General features: G+C 40.3%; 1 protein-coding gene across 4 annotated transcripts in view; it reads right to left on the reverse strand.

Moving 5' to 3' along the window:
* Nucleotides 1-20,458, reverse strand: part of TENM1 (teneurin transmembrane protein 1) — a 346,951-nt gene that overhangs the window by 32,890 nt on the left and 293,603 nt on the right. For all 4 annotated transcript variants that reach the window (XM_074915503.1, XM_074915501.1, XM_074915502.1 and 1 more), the window contains one exon: nt 16,192-16,346. In XM_074915503.1, coding sequence (XP_074771604.1) covers nt 16,192-16,346 — 155 coding nt within the window. The remainder of the gene's footprint in view (nt 1-16,191; nt 16,347-20,458) is intronic.

A 20,458-nucleotide genomic window follows, 5' to 3' on the forward strand; every position in this document is an offset into this window, starting at 1 on the left:
AGACAGCATAGTAACTGGCATTAAGACTAATGCTATTGGGTTCAAGATCTCTTCTGAACCAGGTGGTACAGTCCTTCCAAATGGTGATAAATGTAGTGAAACAGTTGGAAACAGATTTCTCCCATAAAGGTGCTGATAATCTGTGTGTGTGACTGCCTGGATTCCACCCACTGCGCTAAGGCTGGTTTACACACTGCTGTTAGCTCACGCTTCGACTGAGAGGGACACCAGATAAAACTGTAGTTAGCATAAAAATCTCTACAATGTTATCTTGAGGAAACTTGAAAAAAAAATACTTGCACTGTACTTTTCATGCAGAACAGTTGATTGCTCTATCAAAGTAAATTGATTATTTTTAATGGGAAACAGACACCTTCAACTTTAACAGCCTCCTTCACAGAGTGCTCTGCTGTAAAAATAATCTTAGATTAATCATAACTAGATTATTAGTGATAAGAACTTTGGGCTGAAAAGTATCTATTTTTGCCATACTGACTCTGTGTGGCACCTGCCATGTCTTATTTGCTGGTTTTCCTTTCTGGACCAGTCACACTACCTCTGCCCAGTGAATAATTTGAATTCTTCACACTGTGAAAGTATGTGTGGTGCCTTGCAGATAAACAGGGACTGGATTGGGCTAAAATAACTTTTTCTCTGGTTGATTTGAGGTTGATTTGGTTTACTGAGATAGAATAAACTTTTATGCAGCTGTCCATTTCACTTGCAGAAATGTATCTAAAGCTTAGTCTTCACAGCTGTTAACTGCAAGAACATTTGTTTCGTAGTGGTCACATCCGAAAATCTAGCTGCATTATGGTAAAAATAAATAAAATTTTAGTTGGGGACATCTAAACAATTTTCATTATTATACCAGAACTGTTGCCTAGGTGTCTGCTCTGCAAAGCTAACAGAAGGTATTGGCTACAGCTTCTCCTTCTGGGCTTTAAAGCAGTCATGGATGTATTAATGGTTTAATCCCAGTTGAAGTATTACAGCTAGCATGTACCTGTCTGGAGACTGCAGCACAAAACCCAGCTGCTGCTCACTGCAAGCTCATGCTAGTGCCACTGGAGGGGAAAAAAATGGCGAATAGGCCAGTTAAAATCAAACATACACACAAATACAACCCCCTGAGCATTCCGAATCTGAAGAATAATTTCACAGATCTAGAAAAAGCCTGCACTGTTCTTGTCAGGATGAGGTTTCATGGCATCTTAAACCGATGTAAGCTGGGGTTTGCAGTCCCACCCCATCCCTTCTCCCAGTGTAGCCCCCAGCAGCAAGGCCAGTGTTTATGTGCTCCTATAGAGAGCAGGTTCAGGACAGTTTGTTGGCTAAAAACTAATCACGTAAATCAGCTTAAGCTGAAGTGTAACTGCACCCTCAGGTTCACTGTTATCTTGAAAAGTCACTGGCTGTTTCTTTTCTTTTAAAGCAAGCTGCCCTCTGGCAGGTTTCTGTGACCAAACCATCAGTTGTGCTTCATTCAAAGCCAATAAACATATTACAAAGAAGCACTTCAATCCTCATCTGATATAACTGTGCCTATTAAAAAGCTTTTCCTGGCAAAACCTCAGTTAGGATTAGAATATTAAATCAGTTAATATACTTCTTAATTTGAAGCAGTACTTTACAAGACCCTGTAAAAGTCCTCTCCCAATATATGTACATTTTTCTTATAACTCAAAATTAGGCCAACTGCAAGTGTTTTTTTCTTATATTTAATGGGCTCTTTTTCTGAGCAGTGTATAGAAATGACACTGACGATTATCCCATTATAAACAAACAGACAAGGTTTGTTCAGTAGCATTCAGTACTCCACACTCCTCACAGACTGAAATTTTCAGGTGACAGTTCTGGTTTGGTTCACGGGAGACTGACTATATGCAACGGAAATCACTGCCGAAACAAGTGAACCCTTGAGCAATGAGACCTTTTGCACATAAGCATTAACATGTCAACTTTTCTGGGAATTCAACATTTAACTGTCAACATAAAGGCTCCAGATATATCCAATAATCAATCTCTGGTTTGAGAAGTGCAAAATTAACACCTACTGGTCTAGCTTTCTAATACATTTTTTCATGTCAAGTGTTCCGGAAAACACAAAGTGCACTAAGGTAGCTTCAGTTTAAATGAATTTTCACTGGGAGATCTACATTTAGGTAGTTAAATAGCTCTCAGACCCGAATGGTACTTTTTGTCTTTGTTTCTTTCTTGCAAAATATACAGGTGCTTGTATAACTATCTACCTACCTACCTACCTATCTGGTTTTGAAATATTTAAATATTATTCCCACAGCAAATCTTTACAACTAAATAAATAGTGTGAGTTTTTTGTAAAGTAGCACTGATAGGAGAGCCTGCACTCATATACTTCTTAAACCTACACGCCCGCACATGTACACACATTTAAGTGTTAGTTTGTGAAGAATACTGTTTCACTTTTGGTTCTGACCATATGGCTAAAACTTTCTGCATATTTTGTAGGACATTTTATGGCTGTGGCATTTTTGGTACTATTTTAAACAAATCGGATCAAACAAATTCTACTGTTCATATCAAAGGAAGAAAAGTAAAGAGGGAAAAATTTATCCTTGTCTGCAGATACCAGTTTCAAGAGCTTAACTGTTTGGTTGCGGGGGTAAATTTCAATGGAATAAGTTTCACTTCTCATGGATTAAAAGAAGCTGCATAAATCCCTAAAAAGACTTCACCATTGCTTTGATTTCTTGCCATGCATTACTTGTATGTTTTGATTCAATTGCATGTAGTAGCATGAAATTCATGCCAAAATTTTTCTGATAGTCCTGACTGATGGATTACTTCCTACCTATACTGCTCAGCTTCAAGCACTTCTGTTTATGCTACCTTTGCCTTTATTCAGCTCTATGATATGCATTTGCAGACCTGACCATAGCCTCTTCCATATTTTTTTTTAGCTGCTAACTTTGTTTTTTTTTCATCTCCTCTTATTTATACTCACTTCATGTGTTTTTTCCAGGCCAAACCCTTTTACTCACCACAACGTCCTTCTAAAAAGCATTTTTCTCTCTTCCTACTCAAACCCTTCTTTCTCCTTTCTTCTGGGAAAGAAATGGCTCCAAGAAAGGACTCACACAGGTGGTCCATTAGGAGAGAGCATATAGTTTACGAGGCTGAAGGAGACTGGTTCTGCTTCCCTGAACTTTTTACGGGATGTCTCACTATATATATTTCTCTCTATTTTCTCACAGTTGACAACTACGGATATTTTTTCATCATCTTCTGTCAGTTTGCTCTCACTTCTGGGCTCTTTCTTTTGTTGACACTGACACTGTCAGCTCCTCTGAGCAGCTTAGCTTCTTTCTTAATGGCACAGAGAGACACAATTCAGCTGCTGCGGTCTGACACCAAGGAACCCTTCCCCACAGTGGGATTACAGCCTCCTCCCATGCTGGAGAAGCCTTTGTTTCTCATGCTCCTGATGCTGCATATTATAAAATTCAGAATTAAACTGTTCAGCTGTAGCAGTCCCTACTCTCCCTACTCTAAACTTCACAAATGCTGTTCTCTCTGCATTCATCGTTCCCCAGTGAAAAACCCAAATAAATGAGTTTTGCAGCCTAACGACCACTGTTTTCTACCATGGACTCAGAAAGCAGCTGTGGCACATTTACAGATGCAGCTCAGAGGTTTGAGGCCACCATTTCTCCAGGATCATGGCTCGGGTACTCTCCCTGTCAACCTGCCTTTGCCATCAATTATTTCCAGTGGATAAGGGACCCAGAGCAGGGACACGAAGGCAAGGCACCGTTCCAGCAGTTTTCACTGCTTGTCTTTGCTTCACTTGCCACAAACATTCACTGTGCTCTCACCTTCCAGCTCTCTTCTAGTTTCATAATTTCTTTTTTATGATTTTTTTCTGCTTCACAACTTCAAAGACTGTATCTTGGGTCTACTAAATCGACAGGAAAAGTTGATTTCTATGGGGACAGGTTTCACACCATCTTTATTTAATAATAGAGGGAATATTATCCAGAATCACATAAGCCCACTGACTATGAAAATCAATGGGACTTAGAATCCTAAGCCATTTAAGTCTGTTTAAACATGGCACCCATGGTTTAAACAGGCTATGAAAGAAATACTTTGTTAAATGTCCAGAAGGAATTTACAAAGTATTTTGAGCAGAGTGGTACCTCTGAGAGGAGGAGTCTTAGACAATTCAATTAAAATATCTCAAAATAGACTATGAATTTGAACCTAACCCAGACGTGTCACCAGTGCTGGAGTGGGAATCGATGTCCTCCAAACATACTATTGCAGTTAATTTGCATGGCCAAAAGGAGGGAGCAGGATGAGGCGGAAATCTAGCTAACAACAGGACTGCTTCCATTTTGTCTCACTTTCTAACTTGTGTTTCCAGGTCCTGTGCTTATCAGACGAGACAGCACAAAAGTAAGGTTGCATAAATCTTACTAAATCTCTCACTAGTTTTGGCCTCATCTTTCCATTTTGAGCTCAGAAGTTCTGGATACACAAAGCCAGCGTGCTGCCAATGCAGAAAAGGTGGGAGGAAGAGAGCTTTAATCGAGACAGTAATTAAAAGCTGTTTGAGAACAGTGAGAAGCTGGAGCTAGTACGTTACAGTGTCTTTTGCTTCCAAGAACTACATAAAAGCATCTGGCCTGAAAACTGAGAGGAAGAGAGGATACATAGAAATTAAATTTTCAAAACTGAAAAATTCAATAATAATAGCTTTTTTTAATCCGTTGTAAGAGTGAACTAATTCTTTACTACACTGTAGCAGAGAAAGCAAAACAACTATAGAAAAGTTTGATTTTTACCATTAAATTATACATATTTTTTTCACATTGACATAAAAAATTCTAGGCAGAAAAAGCAACTGAAGTAATTTGAGTCCTTACTTTTACAGGAATTAGCACCAAGATTGTTATCACAACATGATTTTCTGCAACTAATTTTTCACAGATATTTACACAATAGATATTTCAACTGACTACAACTAACGTAATCTAACTGTTATGCTACATTGAAAGGAAACACATACTGCTGTTAAGACTTCAAATAGCTAGTAAAAAACGTTAGGCACCTTGCGTTTTGTAGAACAAGCAAGACAACTGCATTCCATGCAACAATCCTATGTGAGTATTTACATGGATTACATACTTGCCAGAAAATGCACTGGAGAGTGTCTGATTCTAGCTTGAGACTGTAAGCAGGCATGCTGCTTTAAATTCCTGTCAGCTAAGGGCATTGGTTACTGCTGCGGTGCATATTTGGATATGCATTATCAGACTGTGCCAGAAAAGATTACAAGGATGAAGTTTAGGACTAATGTTTTTTTAAGCAAAATTCAAGAAACACAATTCAACTAAATCCTTTCATGTCGTGTGTGTCCGTCTATGTTGTCCCCCCATCCTCCAGAAAGCTCTAGATCTAGAAAGGCCCCAGATCTACAATGGCTCAAGATGTCTTCAGAAAAGCTCTCGACATCTCTACCAAAGTTCTAAATTTCTGGCTCTCAGGCTCTTTGTAATTTCTAGATCTAGAAAGCAGCAGGAATCCCTAGACAGTTCTAGATCTAGAAGTGTCCTTTTAAAATGTCGTCTTTATTTCTTCAAACCAAATCCAGAAAGACTGAAGCAAATAGCGTAAGTTATAAATCCTTCTGGCTGGATGACAGCATACAAAAATCATTTCACAACGAAGTTAGTTCCTTATGAAAAGGCTACTTATACCAAGTTTCAACCATCTGGCCTCTCCTGATTACCCAGAATTTTGGCATACTTTTCACGAGCCACCCAAACAGTGCATTGTAGTAACAGCAAAAACCACCTTGGTTTTGTTGTGACTATTGATACGGACACAAAAATGTTACTCTGAACTGGCAAGAAAAATGGATGAAAAAAGAAATCCGTATGGATGGAGGACCTAAAGGGTTTTACATCATACCATGACTTTCCCCAGTTCTCACCAGAGACAGCAACACGCTGTTCAGTTTCCCTTTTTGCTTTGAGCAGTTGATTGAATGGCTATTGAGTGATGTTCAGACATTTATGATTTTTCTGCAATGTGACCTACATTGCTAAACTTCATAAATTTATTCTCCAAGGCAGTGTATCATTTTGCATGCCATACCCATCCCAAAGGAACCTATCAGCAGGAGATGAGGCCCAGTTTGTAAAAGCTGAATGTCCTTCAGACATTTTTAGCTAATTTGTTTGTAAATGTGAGTGTTGTTGTCGGAGTAACATACTGCATAAAATGGTGCTCTCTATCATTCTGTTTGCATCTCTCTGTGGCCTAAACTTCATAATGCACAGCTATAAATGTAACCTCTGTATGGCACGCTACAAATGGGTACAACCAATTTCTGTCTTGACATTTTGCATTTTTTTTTCCTCCACTGACACAGTGTCTTTTCATTTCTTTTTTTTTTTTTCCCTTGGCACAAACAAGGGTAGAAAAGACGCTGAAGCAAACAAGGTATCATGCAGAGTAGAAATCAGGCATTTCTAGCTGTCACTGCCCAGGCTGCAGCTCCTGCCACATTACTTTCTGTGGATGTCACAGCTTACTTTCATTTGACTTCAGCTACTTATAAGCATAACTCAGAGCAACCTTAGTCCTAATAATAATACTGGAGATATCTCTAATACCTCCAAAGCAACACGTCTTGGTACTAAAACCTTTTCAGTCTTTGTTTACAACCATCTTTGAGACCCAAGAAGTACCCAGACAGCAAGGGAACAACACCCTCTGGAATTCTCTTGTGCTGACATGTTCCAAAGTCCTGCCCTTTGTAAGCTGTTATTATTAGAGTGTTGTTTTGACAGGATTTGCAGACTTTCAGGTATGCCTTAGCACCTGGAGCAATTTGCAAGCCAGAAGTATCACTGTTCTGGCTTTTTTTGACCCCCCTTCCGCTGGCTATTGCAGTGCAATGCTTTGAGTCATGCAACCGTACCCACACTTTCTTTTACAGCTTTCAAATGCAGCAGTTTGCAGCTATGTAAAATTTCATATGACCTGATGGTAGAATTAAATGCCTGTATCACTTTCTTCTCTTACACGGGTTTTATGCCTTTATTTCTGTAGGCTTTCCACTGATCTGTGCTGTCATGAAGACAGCCAGGAGTCCAAGGACCAGTCCTCTCTCCTCTAAGATGTAGGACAATCTTCCTCTGACCTAGTCAATGCAACAATTTTTATCCCAGCAGTGTGCAACATCTCTGCAGGATGGACACCGCCAGCTCTGGTGACTGCTGGCCTCAAACTTGCTCAGTACTGAAACTTCAGATTTGTGCCAGCCCATTTGGTCTCCCTCCCCTTAATGCTGTGCAACGTTTCAAATGTCCAAACCAAAACACACTGGGCAATGCAAAAGGCTTGGAATAGAGGCAGTAAAGACAGCTCCATGTAAAGCTCACTTTATAACACACAAAACCTGATATATCTGTGTGAGATCCTTTACCCCACAGATGTGTGAAGCGTTGGTTGGTGAGAGGAGAGCAACATACACACAGTACCAGCCCTGACAATCTTTAAAAAAATGGCTAATGTAGGAGTTGCCTCCATCACAACAAATATTTCTTAAATCACAGGCAGGCCTTGTTAGTGGATGTGGATGAACAACTGGATTGAAAGAAAAGAAGGGGCGTTGTTCGGCCTGCCTCTCCATGCTCCCATCAACATCTACATTCCTTTCTCAGCTGACCTTCTTGGGACTTAGACTCCAGGACACAGGGAACAGCTTTCACTATCCAATTACTTATGGTAGCTCTGCAGTATATGTAGAAACCACATATATGTATGTATATAGACATAGCTATATATGCATATATAGGTACATATCATGTATATATATATTCTTCATGCTTACATTTTGTCCATTATGTCTCCTCAACAGATGAAAAAAGTCAGAGGTAGTAACCCATATATCTCAACCCATTGCAGACTCCCATCAGTCTGGCAAAGCTGCACTAAACATTTTCAGCAGCATAATTCAGCTCAGCAGATACAAGGCATCTGCCACAAACAACTCATCAACTAGACTCCACTGTACTGAAACCATATTTAAATGAGAGAGATAATCAAAGTCTACCTGAGCATAAGGAATAAAAACTGAAGCAATCAGGTAAGTTGGTTTCTTGGGAAAGACTGACAGGAGTCTCAAAACGAGCCAGGTTTCTCAGCTGGGAGCCCATTCCCCAGAGAGCTAGAAGAGGGTCAGGTGTTTGAGGAGCTGGGCAGTGTGCAAGGATGGTGTGTGAGCTGGAGGAAGCCTGGGGGTGGCAAGGCAGCACGGATGAGTTGGAGTTGCTGGGTGGATGTGTATGAGAGTTTTGTGCACATCCAGGCAGCATTTGGTGAGTGTGGAGGTTTCTGTTCGTTGGGCAGGTGTATCTGAGAGCACCTAGGCTCAGGGCTGAGCCGCGACCTTCTTGCCAGCCATCCAATTCTTACAGAAGTTTCTTCCTTCTTGCAATTTCTCATTAGAAACAAATGATTAAAAACCAATTTAAATCTGGCTCTGTATAGCAAAAAGTAAGAGAAAAGTCATGAGTGCGGGCCTGTCAGGTCTTCTTTACTTCACCATCAAGTCTAACACTCTCTGCCTCAACAATCAAAGAAAAGGATGCAATTGCTGGAAGAGTTGATTAAAACGTACATATTCTTTTACTCAGTAGTAATGCATTATTTATGGCAGATAATTGAAATAAATTGCTGTTTTGCAGGTAACCAATACAAAAAGAACATTTGGGCTTTAAGGAAGAAATTTCACTGTGACTTCATCACATGCTATCTCACTTCTATGACTAGCATTTTAAATTCAGTGATAGAATAATTTGATTAGAATATAAATTAGCTGTGGTGAAACCATCCTGCTTTCTGTTTGATATTCTAAAAATCACATTATACACCTACAAGTTTGATTCATGAGCTCTCACAGACTTTTCCACCTCAGGTCCTAATCCTATGAGCCTCTTTTCTCTCAGTTCCTGTTAAAGAGAGGCTACTTAACCTCTCCTCTACCCCTGAGAAAAGATTATTTTATCTTCTACCTGAAGATCCTTTTTTTATCAGCTTCGTTTTGCTCCGAAGTATGGATACTAGTGACTGCTTGTTCCTGCATATGCTATTACAGCTGGAATTATTTTGTATAAGCTTACGGTTTCCAAAGACTAACAAATAATTGGGGGGCCTCATTTTTCAAAAAGGTTTGAAAACGTCTTGGTAAAATCTCTGTCCACTACCTCTAATTTTCAGAAGCACATACATTCTTTTAGGGATGCTACACACTTGCCACTCACTACCCTTTCAATTAAGCTTGGAAAAGGACCCAGGGAGAAGCCTCAGTTCCACTGAAGTTAGTGGAAAAACAGTTGCTGATTTTGCTGGGGCCACGACTTCCACTCTAGATAGCTTCTCTGGTACTCTAGCAAAGCCAGAGAAGAACATGAAATTAAGCAGCAGAGTAAAAAGAACCAGAGAATAAAATGACTTTATACTGGGAAAAAAACCAACAGCTTTTCTGGGCTCCTTCATGCAGCAAAAATTAGAAAACAAAAAATCTTTTGTGAAAAGAAAAAACCCTCTGAAAGTCTTCTGTAAGGCAAGACCACAAATAAAAATTAAAGGGCTTATAAATTGTAATTTCTGCTTTGTGTGCTTTTTTGTTTAGCAATTTCACAAATACACACAAAACATGTTCTGTGAAGCACTGAAAAACACAGTCCAGTGATTTGGCATATCTATGATGCATTAATTACACATAACTAGAACAATGTTATCAAAAGCCTCACGCACAAAGAGGACTAAACGTAAATCAAGAGCAGGGGCAGTTTGGCAATACTTAGCTACAGTGAAAATAAAGTTGTTCCTTTTTGATGGCATGTAGCTCTCTAACACAATTAGAATATTATGCATCTAGTGTTAAAAAAAGCCAATGAGAAAGTGGTTTTGCCTTCTGCTTTTACAAGATTGCAATATATACTATTGAGTAAGAAGAGAAACACCTAAAGGGACAGTGTGTCTTCCTCTGACCTGCAATAGTAATTAATTAATTGGCTCCATGTAATCCTGCAGTTGCTTTGTGATATCCTACTCTCAACCTGGCTTAAAAGTTCTTCAGCCTAGAATCAATTTAGTTTTTATCCCAGCAGCTCGCTTCTCCTGTTTCTCACCCATTCATCAGATCATAGTTTTTTGTCTTTCACATTTTCCTTTCCTTTCTCCAAATGTAAACAGTGAAAGTTCCGTTCAGGCTGCGCTTGCTCCGATGAGCAGACCCCACTGCTGCTTTCAAGTGAGGTCACCATGTCCTGGGAGCTTTTTGTTCTGCTCAAAAGGCTTCCCCAGTGCCAGTGAAGCATATTGTGCCTGTGCAGATGCTGGTGGGGAGCGCCTGCAGCACTTCTGACTGCGAAGCAATGTCAGCGTTTGCATTTTTGAGATATATTCTACATTTTCAAGCAATTTCTCTCATCTTTACTCCTTACCAGCATTCTGTCTCTCACTTCACTATTTCAAGTAGGTCATCAACATCGTTACTGCTCTCTCCCCTCTCCTCCATCATTCAAAGTAGGCTGTTCAGGTCGTGGCATTCTTGCCATGTGTGAGTCGCCCTTAAACCCTGTTCTAGAAACCTGCCTTTTAATTTGAACCTATGCAAGCAAATTGCCTACGTAAGTAACACTGTCACATTTTTATAAGGGAGCAAAACATTTTGCAGTGTCACTGAAGTTTATGTGAAGCAACACAATATAGATGGTTCCCTCACATGGAGAACTGCTGAACAAAGGCTGATGAAGTGCAAATGTCAAGAAAAACTCTTCAAACCAGACCTTTCATTTTGGAACACAGCAGTGACAGTTATTAACACCATCAATCAGGCTGGCGCTATTACTCTGGCACAGACTCATGCCTAGTGGGACTGACATCAGCAGGAGAACAAGGCTATGGTTACAGACTAAAAGAAAGCTCTTGGGATTCATTTTCTGTTGCCTTGCAAATGTTTGGTCTCCATATTTGCAGAATCTGTGCTCGAGATTGGTTTAAACAGTTCCCAAATACTGCCTGCTACCACTTGCACAGATATAAATGACTTGAGGTTCAGAGTGGTGGAAATTCAGCCCACGTATTTCTCATGGGAGGAAAGACACAGGATGAAATTGCAAGATGGTAGAAATATCTGCTAATTCTCTCCTCAGCTTTCACCACAGCTATGGAGGCAGAAGAGCAGTGAAGCTTATCGCTCAAGCTGAGCTGAAGTGTTTTTACTTTCACACAAAACCTCCCACAATGTCAATATAACTTCTGTGAGCACTGGATCTAATGAAGTCTGGTTTCCTAAGGACTTCCGTCTCATAGCTGACTGACTTGGGAGTTTAATAAGACCCAAGCACCAAATGAAGCTTTTCCTGTGAATGAGGCATTTATTAGATCCTGAGTGGAATCTCTGGAGTTTAATAAAAGAAAGCTCATGCTGCAATATTTCCTTTTGAAAGGGCACTTTAGGTCTCTCTCCTCCAGCTGGATTAATATTTTTTATGGAATGTGTAGGAATTTATTTGCTGTGAAGGCTGGTGTTCCTCTCCAAATTTGTTTGAAATTGGCCCAAGATTTTGATTTACCGTGAGGAAAAGAATACTGACAGACAGACAGACATACCCACACAGTGTGCTCTCATTTGCTATCAATAACCAGGCTAAAAAATTTCTGTATACCCTGGCGATGCAGCAAACACTAAGAGAGTGTGCACATTTGAGAAAAAGAGCAACCTAGAGATGCCTCTGATCTAGACTAGCATCAAGCCCAAATTCATCAGGTAGTGAAACAGAATGATGATCCCCTCTCTTTTCCTTCTTTCACTCTCCATCCCTTCCCTTAGCACTCCTGTTGCAGCTTGTGGCCAGGAGGCTCTGCCACAGGTCCTGCTGTGGGGTGGTCCCCCCAGCCAGCCCACTGCTGATGCAAATTTGGAGAGCAGTTAGCAGTGCAGCAATTCGAGAAGTCAGTAGGAGTATTTTAGATCAAAACTTATGTCCCTGATTTAGAGTATCTACAGCAGTCTTCCTATCCAAAGGGTACAGGGAAGGCAGGAGATACAGCAGGTAATTCTGTTCTCTCCAGCTGGGCTTCAATTTGACAGGAGGAGATATTCAGTAGACTGTGCAGCTGGGAGATCAGTTAGCTCAAAGCCATGGGGGCTCCCATGCTCAGATGCAAACGTGTAAGGTTCAGCATGGGTTTAGTATTCATTTAATTGGCCTACAACAAAACACCTTCCAAAGAACAAGTGAAGAATGGGAGACAGACCTAGAAGAACCTCAGGACCAAGCAGCAGGGGCACTCAATGTCTGCCATTCAGATTCTGGGTGCTGTAGGTTAATGAGATGGATATTAAAAATCACAGAACAAATGAAGACCAACGCTACCTTTTGATATTCTTGAAAAATGTTTTGGCTTTAAAATTTAGCTCTTGTTCATGTTCTACTATTCAGGGTTTCAGAGGCAGCATTTTCAAAAAATATGACCAGATCTATCAGAATGAAAAAAATGGGAATAACTGATTTTAATGTAGATGTCTGCTAAACCCCTGGCACCAATGGTGAGTGTTGAGTATATACACATATATATTCACAAACCTAGCTCTGAAAAGTTATTTCTTTACATTTGCTCCTTGTTAACTAATTTAAGAACACTGAAGTCATCTGTGCTGAGAATAAAAGTCATCCAAGTTTTGTACTTGCTGAAAAAGTACTGAAAACGCTGGCATACCATATAAACACCTCAACCAAATGTCCTTTTCCTTCTAAATTCAGATTAACATCCTCACAGTGGAGTATGAGATCAAAGTAATTAGTCAGAGCTTGGTGGTTTATTTGCCACAACATCTAATCTTTTCAACCCCAGATGTCCTTCCCTCCGCCTGTTATGAATGCAGAATACCACGGTTAGATTGAGAAGGTGGTGAGTAACAAACAAAGAATGATTAAGAAGTATTTCCATCAAAACTGATATTGGAACAAATGATTAAACCCTTTTAGAATCAACTCATTTATTAAAGTGAATGCCTTAAAGTGAAAGCTTGTCATTTCTGGTAGTTTTCGCAATGGGCAGTTACTCTATATGTTTACTTCAAGAGTACATTTTTGTACTTCAGTAAATCAAGAAATGCTGATTTTGAGCAAGTCGTTGATTTTATTGTCAGAACAAATTTAGCTTTGAGAATTGATTTTATTAACTTATTTCATAAGTCCCTCTAAACACACAGTTTGTGAGCAACTCACATTCTCTTGATGTGAAAGCCATTTGTAATTTAGCCAAAAAACAATTTAAGTGGAGAAGGGCCAAATTCATTTTTCATTTATGTTTATGCCATTCTGTAATAAACTCAGCAGTCTTGCAAAGATATACAATTGTTTCTGACTAAGTGAAAATATCATTCCCTTATTTCTATTGATACAATTTCAGATTAACATGCTTGACTTCAGTGGGGATGTGATTATTTCATAGGGTTTTCTGGTTATCAGTAACAATTTTGGAAGAAGATTATTGAGCAAATTTGATACAGTTACTTTTCAGAGCATGTATTCTTGGCATTTATTTCATATCCGTGTTTTACTACATATGTGAAAAACCTCAAAAGTGTGGATTTTGTGAAAAACTTCAATAAGTAGATTCACTTAACCCCCCCCCCCCAAACAAATCCTCCAAACAAGAATGCTTCCAAAAGCGGTACGTGCATCTGTACTACAGATTGTCAACAATGTGACTTCACCTATCAGCAACAGAAAATTATACAGTAAGTATTACTATATGAGTAATATAATCACTAATGAGATGTGACTTTTTAGGGCCACTTTAATATGCTATCATTTATGATGTTGTCTAGAATATTTACTGGCACGCATTCACAATTTATCTGAAGATTCTCTCAATCTCTGTGGTAAGATCATATCTTGATTTCCCAGAATGTTGATACATTTGCAAAATTTTGAGAAATGTGCAGCAACAGTTTCCTGTAGGTGCCGCAGCATGGAAGCACCTGGATTGTTCATGGAAAAAGAAAGTTTATTTCTGCTTCTATGAAAAGAAGGTCCTACCCCAGTTGAATGCTGATGTCCTGAGAGCAGTATGAAGAAGAATATGCTCTATGACATCCTTTTTCTTATATATGATTTTGCAGAAGCCTTTTCTCCATGGCACTGAAATTATGTTGTACAGTAAGTTAAACTAAACCTGTTTCTGTTACGTAGTCAACCTACCAAAAAGAAGGATTTTAGGGCTATTTGAATCTACTTACAAATTTGGCATATTTGATTTCAGTCCCAAAAGTTTACCTTTTTAATTTCATTTTAGTTTAAAAAATAAAATAATTTTATTTCTGTATTTACCAGACCCCCTGCTGCAACTTATTTGCTAAAGGGTATTTGCATTTTGTAAAAGGAATTGAAAACTATCCAAACTCACCATTTCAGATTTAGTGAGATGTTTTGTTACTGAGCAAAATGAGCAAAAATTTGAACACAAATACACAGCCGCACATTATATGGTCAGTAAAGCAATGAATTGTACAGCCCGAGATGCAGATCACGAGGAGAAGGCAGGGAGCAGACGTTGCACCTGGCTCCATTCCCTGCACCTCAGAGATATCTAATCTGGTTATTGGTGCCCCAGGCAGTTGTTGTATGTATCCAAGAAGCAAGGAAATGTGCTTCAGGCAGCTTTAAGTCTGGTGAAGCATCACTCCTGCCAGCTGGTAGGCAGCACTGGAGCGGAGAGGCAGCGCAGGGCCGGGGAGCTCTGCTTGCGGGGGGCCCTGCTCACCACCTGCAGGGCTGGCTGCCCGGCAAGACGGGGCGACAGAGCAGAGGACAAGGTGCCCAGAAGCTGTATAGCTTGTAAAACAATTACTAGGCTTAGTCTAAGCTTGGGTTTAGCAAAACTAAGCTAGTTGACCCTGTTCTGCTTTACATGGAATAATTATGTGTCTACTGGACCAGAGAGAATACAAAGGCCTGTCTATCCCAGAACTGGGAACAGGGAAGCTGAGGTTCCCCTCCCCACATCTGCAAATACTTAAGGTCTAGTGACATGTGAAATGGAACAGAGACACATTTTTCTGTTTTGATGCTAGTAATGAAATCCCTAAGTGATTCTGTGACAGTTGGCATTAGATTCCTTCCTTTGTCCCTGTGAAATTTGACGAGAACTACCCGAAACATTGACCCCACATTCTTCATGTATATGAATACAAGATCATAGTCACCTGCTATTACTCAATGTCTACTTAGAAACAGGGAACAAGCTCATACCATTGTTATGCAGTGTATTTTAACTGTGATTTCCAATTGTGAAGGACTGAGGGAAGGGCAAGGAGAAAATGAAATGCAAAATTAACTGGATCCTGGTTATCAGCTTACACAGACCATAACCTAACTTCAGTATGTTACTTGAATGCCTCAAGATTTTTTCAAGTACAGCTTTCCACCCATTTTGAAGCTGATTAATTCAAGTATTTATTGGCAAAGGCCAATCCCTTCCTTGTGCTATCTGTAAGCCTGGCTCACTGACTAGTCAAGAGTACCATTTCTGTTTCTTCATGTTTATCCCCATATCTTTTTTAGCATAAACTATAGATGTGGTGTTTTATAGTCTTACTTCTTTTACACTGCTCTTGAACTAAGAACTGTAAAGCACTTTGAGAAATGTACTGAAAAGCAGTAGCTTCACTACAATACTGCTGTTGTGTAATTACTTACTGTAATCCTCCTCCATGACTTAGAACGGACACAGATATTATCAGAATGTATTTTTTCCATTTATTACTTCAACCAAATCAGTCAGAATGCTGGACTAAGGCAAGCACTCTAAACTTTTGAGGAACTCCTAAGAAGATCTGTCTCTGAGTAGCAAGCCACTTTCTAAAGCAGTACATTTCTTTATATAAGCCCCTCTACACATTCATATGACATCTCCTGGAAAGAATCAAGTGTATAGTTTTGCATTTATATGGTACACCTTAAAAAATCATGTGAATGAAGGATACACTACATACTGTGCAGTACAGAATTATCTGATTCATCCAGCATATTCTGATATACAATCCTTGTACAAGAAACTAAGTTATCTGTCTCCACAATGTGTAGAAAAGTGTCATGAAAACCAGTTGTCTACCTGAGTGATGTCCATTCCAGAGTCACAGCTCAGTGGCTGGGTTGATGTGAGGCCGTTCGAACCTATTATTGTTGTGATTACACCGTTTTCATCAATTTTCCGAATCATGGTACCATCAACAAAGTAAATAAATCCGTGCTTATCTACAGTGATACCTAGACGAAGGGAAAAGGTAGGAAAGAGTGTTAGTACTGACATTATCTAGATTAAAAAGTATGAGCTTAAATGTTTCCTCTCCTCTTAGACTCTGAAAATCTTCTGATTAAAAAAAGTACGACTTTTTTTTTTTTCCTGGCCATTATTTATTTGAAGCTTATACAAACTGTAAATGGCAAGATTTATGTATCAGAGTGTCTTTGACTTACAGAGAAAGAGAGAAGGCATGAAGAAGAAACAGAACAGAAGAGCAGAGGCTTTGTTTGTAATGTAATTCTATATACATAAAATCAGGCTCCTCAATAACTTTATTTCATGTCCATCACTAAGTGGGACAAGACTCTCTTTTCTAAAAACTTCTCTTACAGTTGATTTTTCTTAATTTTCACTTCCTTAATTTTTATGCAGAGGAGAATTTTTTTTATTACTATACTGTCTGAATTATCAGAGTGTCTGAGCAAGGAAGAAGCACCCATGGAAAGTGAGAGACATTTGCTGTGATACAGGCTATACATACAAATGGTGCAAACCAGGTTCTGTTTAGCAGGCAGAAGGAATACCTGTGCTGCAGAATGTATTGCAGTGCAGTGTTACTCAAGACAACAGTCATGGACTGGAACCAGCCTCATGACAATGGTGGGCTTCAGCAGGAGCTGGTGCAGTTCTCCCACTCCGGGATCTACAATAGCTCTATCGCCACTGCGCTGCACTGTAAAGGAGAGATGGACCCTGAAACAGATGTGAGGGCCATGCAAAGGAAAGGTCACGGTCCTCTGTATCTCAGTGGGGAAACTGAGGAACGGAGAGGTTGCCGTCTTCCACCAGCAGAGTCTGGTACAGCCATGTCACAACTCACGCCCAGCGTTGTTCTGTCCCAGTCTAACACTTTCTCCCCAGTTCTTCCCAACATTTATTTTGTTAGCCTCTTCTATATTGCATGAACTGTAAGTAAGACCTTTTTCCCCTGAAATGTTGAAAATACAGCTAGAAAAGCACTTCTATTCATGTTAGTGAAATCCTTTCCACCAAAACCATTCAATTTCTTGCTTTAAACTACTTCATAATTTCCCATTTAAAGTTGCATAACTTTGCAATTATAGCAGCTGCCGTGCACAGCCAAGCTATTTTAATAATGCATTTATGTTCTGCTACACAGAAATGAAAGGCAGAGGACTTGAACAGATGGTTTGGACAGTGGCTTATATGGTTCTTGATTTTTGTCCCTTGCATTTAGCACAGCTGAAGGCTGCATGTACTCTGAGTTTACAAAACACTTGTCTGCACACCAGTTTAGGATCTCATACAGCAATTCCACACACCATTAAAAAAGAAAAGAAAACCCAAGCTGAATTCCCTCGCCTTCCAGATCCATTTCCTTATACTCAAATTAATTTCTTTAAACATATAGGAGCAGTTGTACCTGAGGGCAAGGGAGAGTAAGCAGTCTGGGGGACAGGGGCAGGACCAGGCAGCCCTGATGGGGAACATGCATCTCCCATGAGGCTGGGAGAAGGGGGGACAGTCTCCCCAGGCCCCTAAATAAATCTGTACCTGGCACTTGGAAATGCCTGGGGACTGAGCCTGAGTTATGTACACATTTGAGCGTAACACTTTCTCTTACAGTGTTAACATCCATGGGCAGCGTCCCAAGACAAATTGTCTGTGACCACTTATTTTCTAACAGAAAGCAGGAATAATGTCCACACCAGTTTTTCTGTCATAGCCAACTTAGTGAGGGCTCGACTCTCCCCTCTGCTGAAGCAGGCTGACCTCCTCTGCTGGAGGGTTTCCATCCCTTACTCTGGCTGGGAGGGAGGTAGTGAAGGCCTCGCAGAGGGACACCCTGCCATCACATCCCCCACCACTCAGAGGTGCCTCTTCACCACAGGTGATGTTTAGGCACCTTGTAAAGGTCTGAGGGTATCATCACAAAAAAATCCAAAGGCCACAGCAGTTAACTTCAGCATCTAGTGCTCCTACTACGATTAGCTTTCAAGCTATCAGCACAGTGTTGGTAGTTAAAATTGATTCTTTTAAATTGTCAATTCAGTGCATTCATCTGGCTGTGAACTGCTGTTAGAAGAGGGGTATTCACCATCCTATCACCCTCTCTATCCAGTACAAAAAATGCCAATGGACTAATGAAGTGCTGCAGGGTACAGTGTTAGGCTACATCCCTTCGTTATGTGAAACTGCTGATCACCGAAATGTCCAATTCTCCAGGACAGATGTCACCTGGGGGATTGAAATCACCTGGGGGGAAATCTGGGCAGTTATAGAAAGGCTAAAGGAAGAGCAGACATCTTAAAGCCTGACTCCCTACTGACCTGTGAGCTCAGAGGGAATGTCTCCTTGGTACTGGCTCCCTCACAGGATCCTTACTCTTTAATTAGAGAGCAATGGTTCTTTTGGAAACCAGAGAATGACTGGTAGGCTCATGGCTATTGTCTGCTTATGAGAAGCCCAATTATAAATCTGAAAAGGCTGAAGGTGAACCGAGGTAAAGTGTGCATCTGAGAAGAAAATGGGTTGGTTTTGGTGGTGGTGGTGTGATCTGTGTGTTCCAGTTTTTGGGAAGGGATGGCACCTCTGTCTGTCCCTCACGTATGCTAAAGAGACTTTGCAATGAAGAGGCCTGTGCACACAGAAGGCCAGAATTAGGAGTGCCTGTGGGGCTGGAGCTGAGGGCTGGCTGCCTCCTCAGAAACAAAAACTAGGTGTGCTAAGCGAACTGCAGAATCTCTTTTGATACAACTGAGCTGCTAAAACATCAACCCTAAAACCCCAACTGAAGCTAAAATAAAACCAGCCTGGTTATTAATACCATATATACAATTAATATATAAATCTGATGAGCTTTTTCTAAATGTTATTCTGAGGGAATGTACACAGCAGAAGCCAACAAAGCACACCGCACTGAAAGGACTGAACCTTCTGTGGTGCATCTAGAGGTCTGCAGAGGTTTTTATGACAAAATAGTTCCCAAAGGCCCCAGTCACTATTTGCGGTTTAGTTTGTACATGCATAAATTTTCTCATTAGAAAATGAGAAGGGCTGTGTTGAATCTGCTACCACAGTTTGGGGCTGCAGAACAGGTGGGATGCTGAGGTGTTCCTGGGATCTGTCCTGCTCTGATCAGCTTTATGCTGTAAAGCTGAAGCATGCTAAGGGATTACTAGTAAATGGAAAAGCTGCTAGGAAATTGTTCTAGCATTTTTTCTTCAGGGATGTGTAAAGGTTGGAGACAAAAGTCTTCTCGGTTCCAGCCTGTTCCTCTTTTCTTGAGAGTCTCTTCAAGACTCCTTTTTAGAAAAAAAAAACAAACAAAAACCACACTGGACTGCTGTGCAGGGAAGGTGTGAGGAGCAAGGTCCACTGTATTTGACTGTGATGGTGTGCATGCAGCAGTGATTGCTGGGGGTGTTTTTAATCTTACTGATATTGCATCATGGAGCAGTATTAGGTGGGATTTTATTTGCCTTCCAGTGTGGTTCACAGGCTCAAATGAGAAACCTGATGTGGTTGGGAATTTAGTCTTCTTTGCAGAGGGGTGGTGCTGCATGGTAAGCAAGGAGCTATGCTTCTCACCTGGGCAGTGCAGCCCTGGATTGGATCCATGCTATGGATGACACAGGGCCAGGATCTATCACTAGGGCAAGTGCATCTTCTGCTTTACGCAATTTCCCTGTGAACAGATGGCTGTGTTGGCTGTAAACCATCCATTATATAAAAATCAAAAATTATGCTGCAATGAAATAAAGCTACTCAGCTGTGTTGCTGAATGGATTTCAAACATTGACTACATAAGAAAACCAAAGACTGTCTACTGTTAATAGAGCAGATTTTGCTCTCCAGCTATTGCAGAAAGGCAATCTATCTGCGAGGGAAGCACCTATGTCAGTGTGATGGCATAAACAAGCCCATGTCTTCAGTGTTTAGTGCTAAAGATAATAAATTCCTAATCAGTCAGTTTCTTCAAGTACCAGAGTATATATGGTCAACAATGAACTAATGTTTCCAGTGCTTACTTCCATATACTCAGCCAACATGATTTTATCCATTTGAAATATTTTATGCATTTAAGTCTTGTTGACAAATACCTTATATAAGG

The sequence above is a fragment of the Athene noctua genome, chromosome 11 (assembly GCF_965140245.1).
Source record: "Athene noctua chromosome 11, bAthNoc1.hap1.1, whole genome shotgun sequence".
NCBI classification, from domain to species: Eukaryota; Metazoa; Chordata; class Aves; order Strigiformes; family Strigidae; genus Athene; species Athene noctua.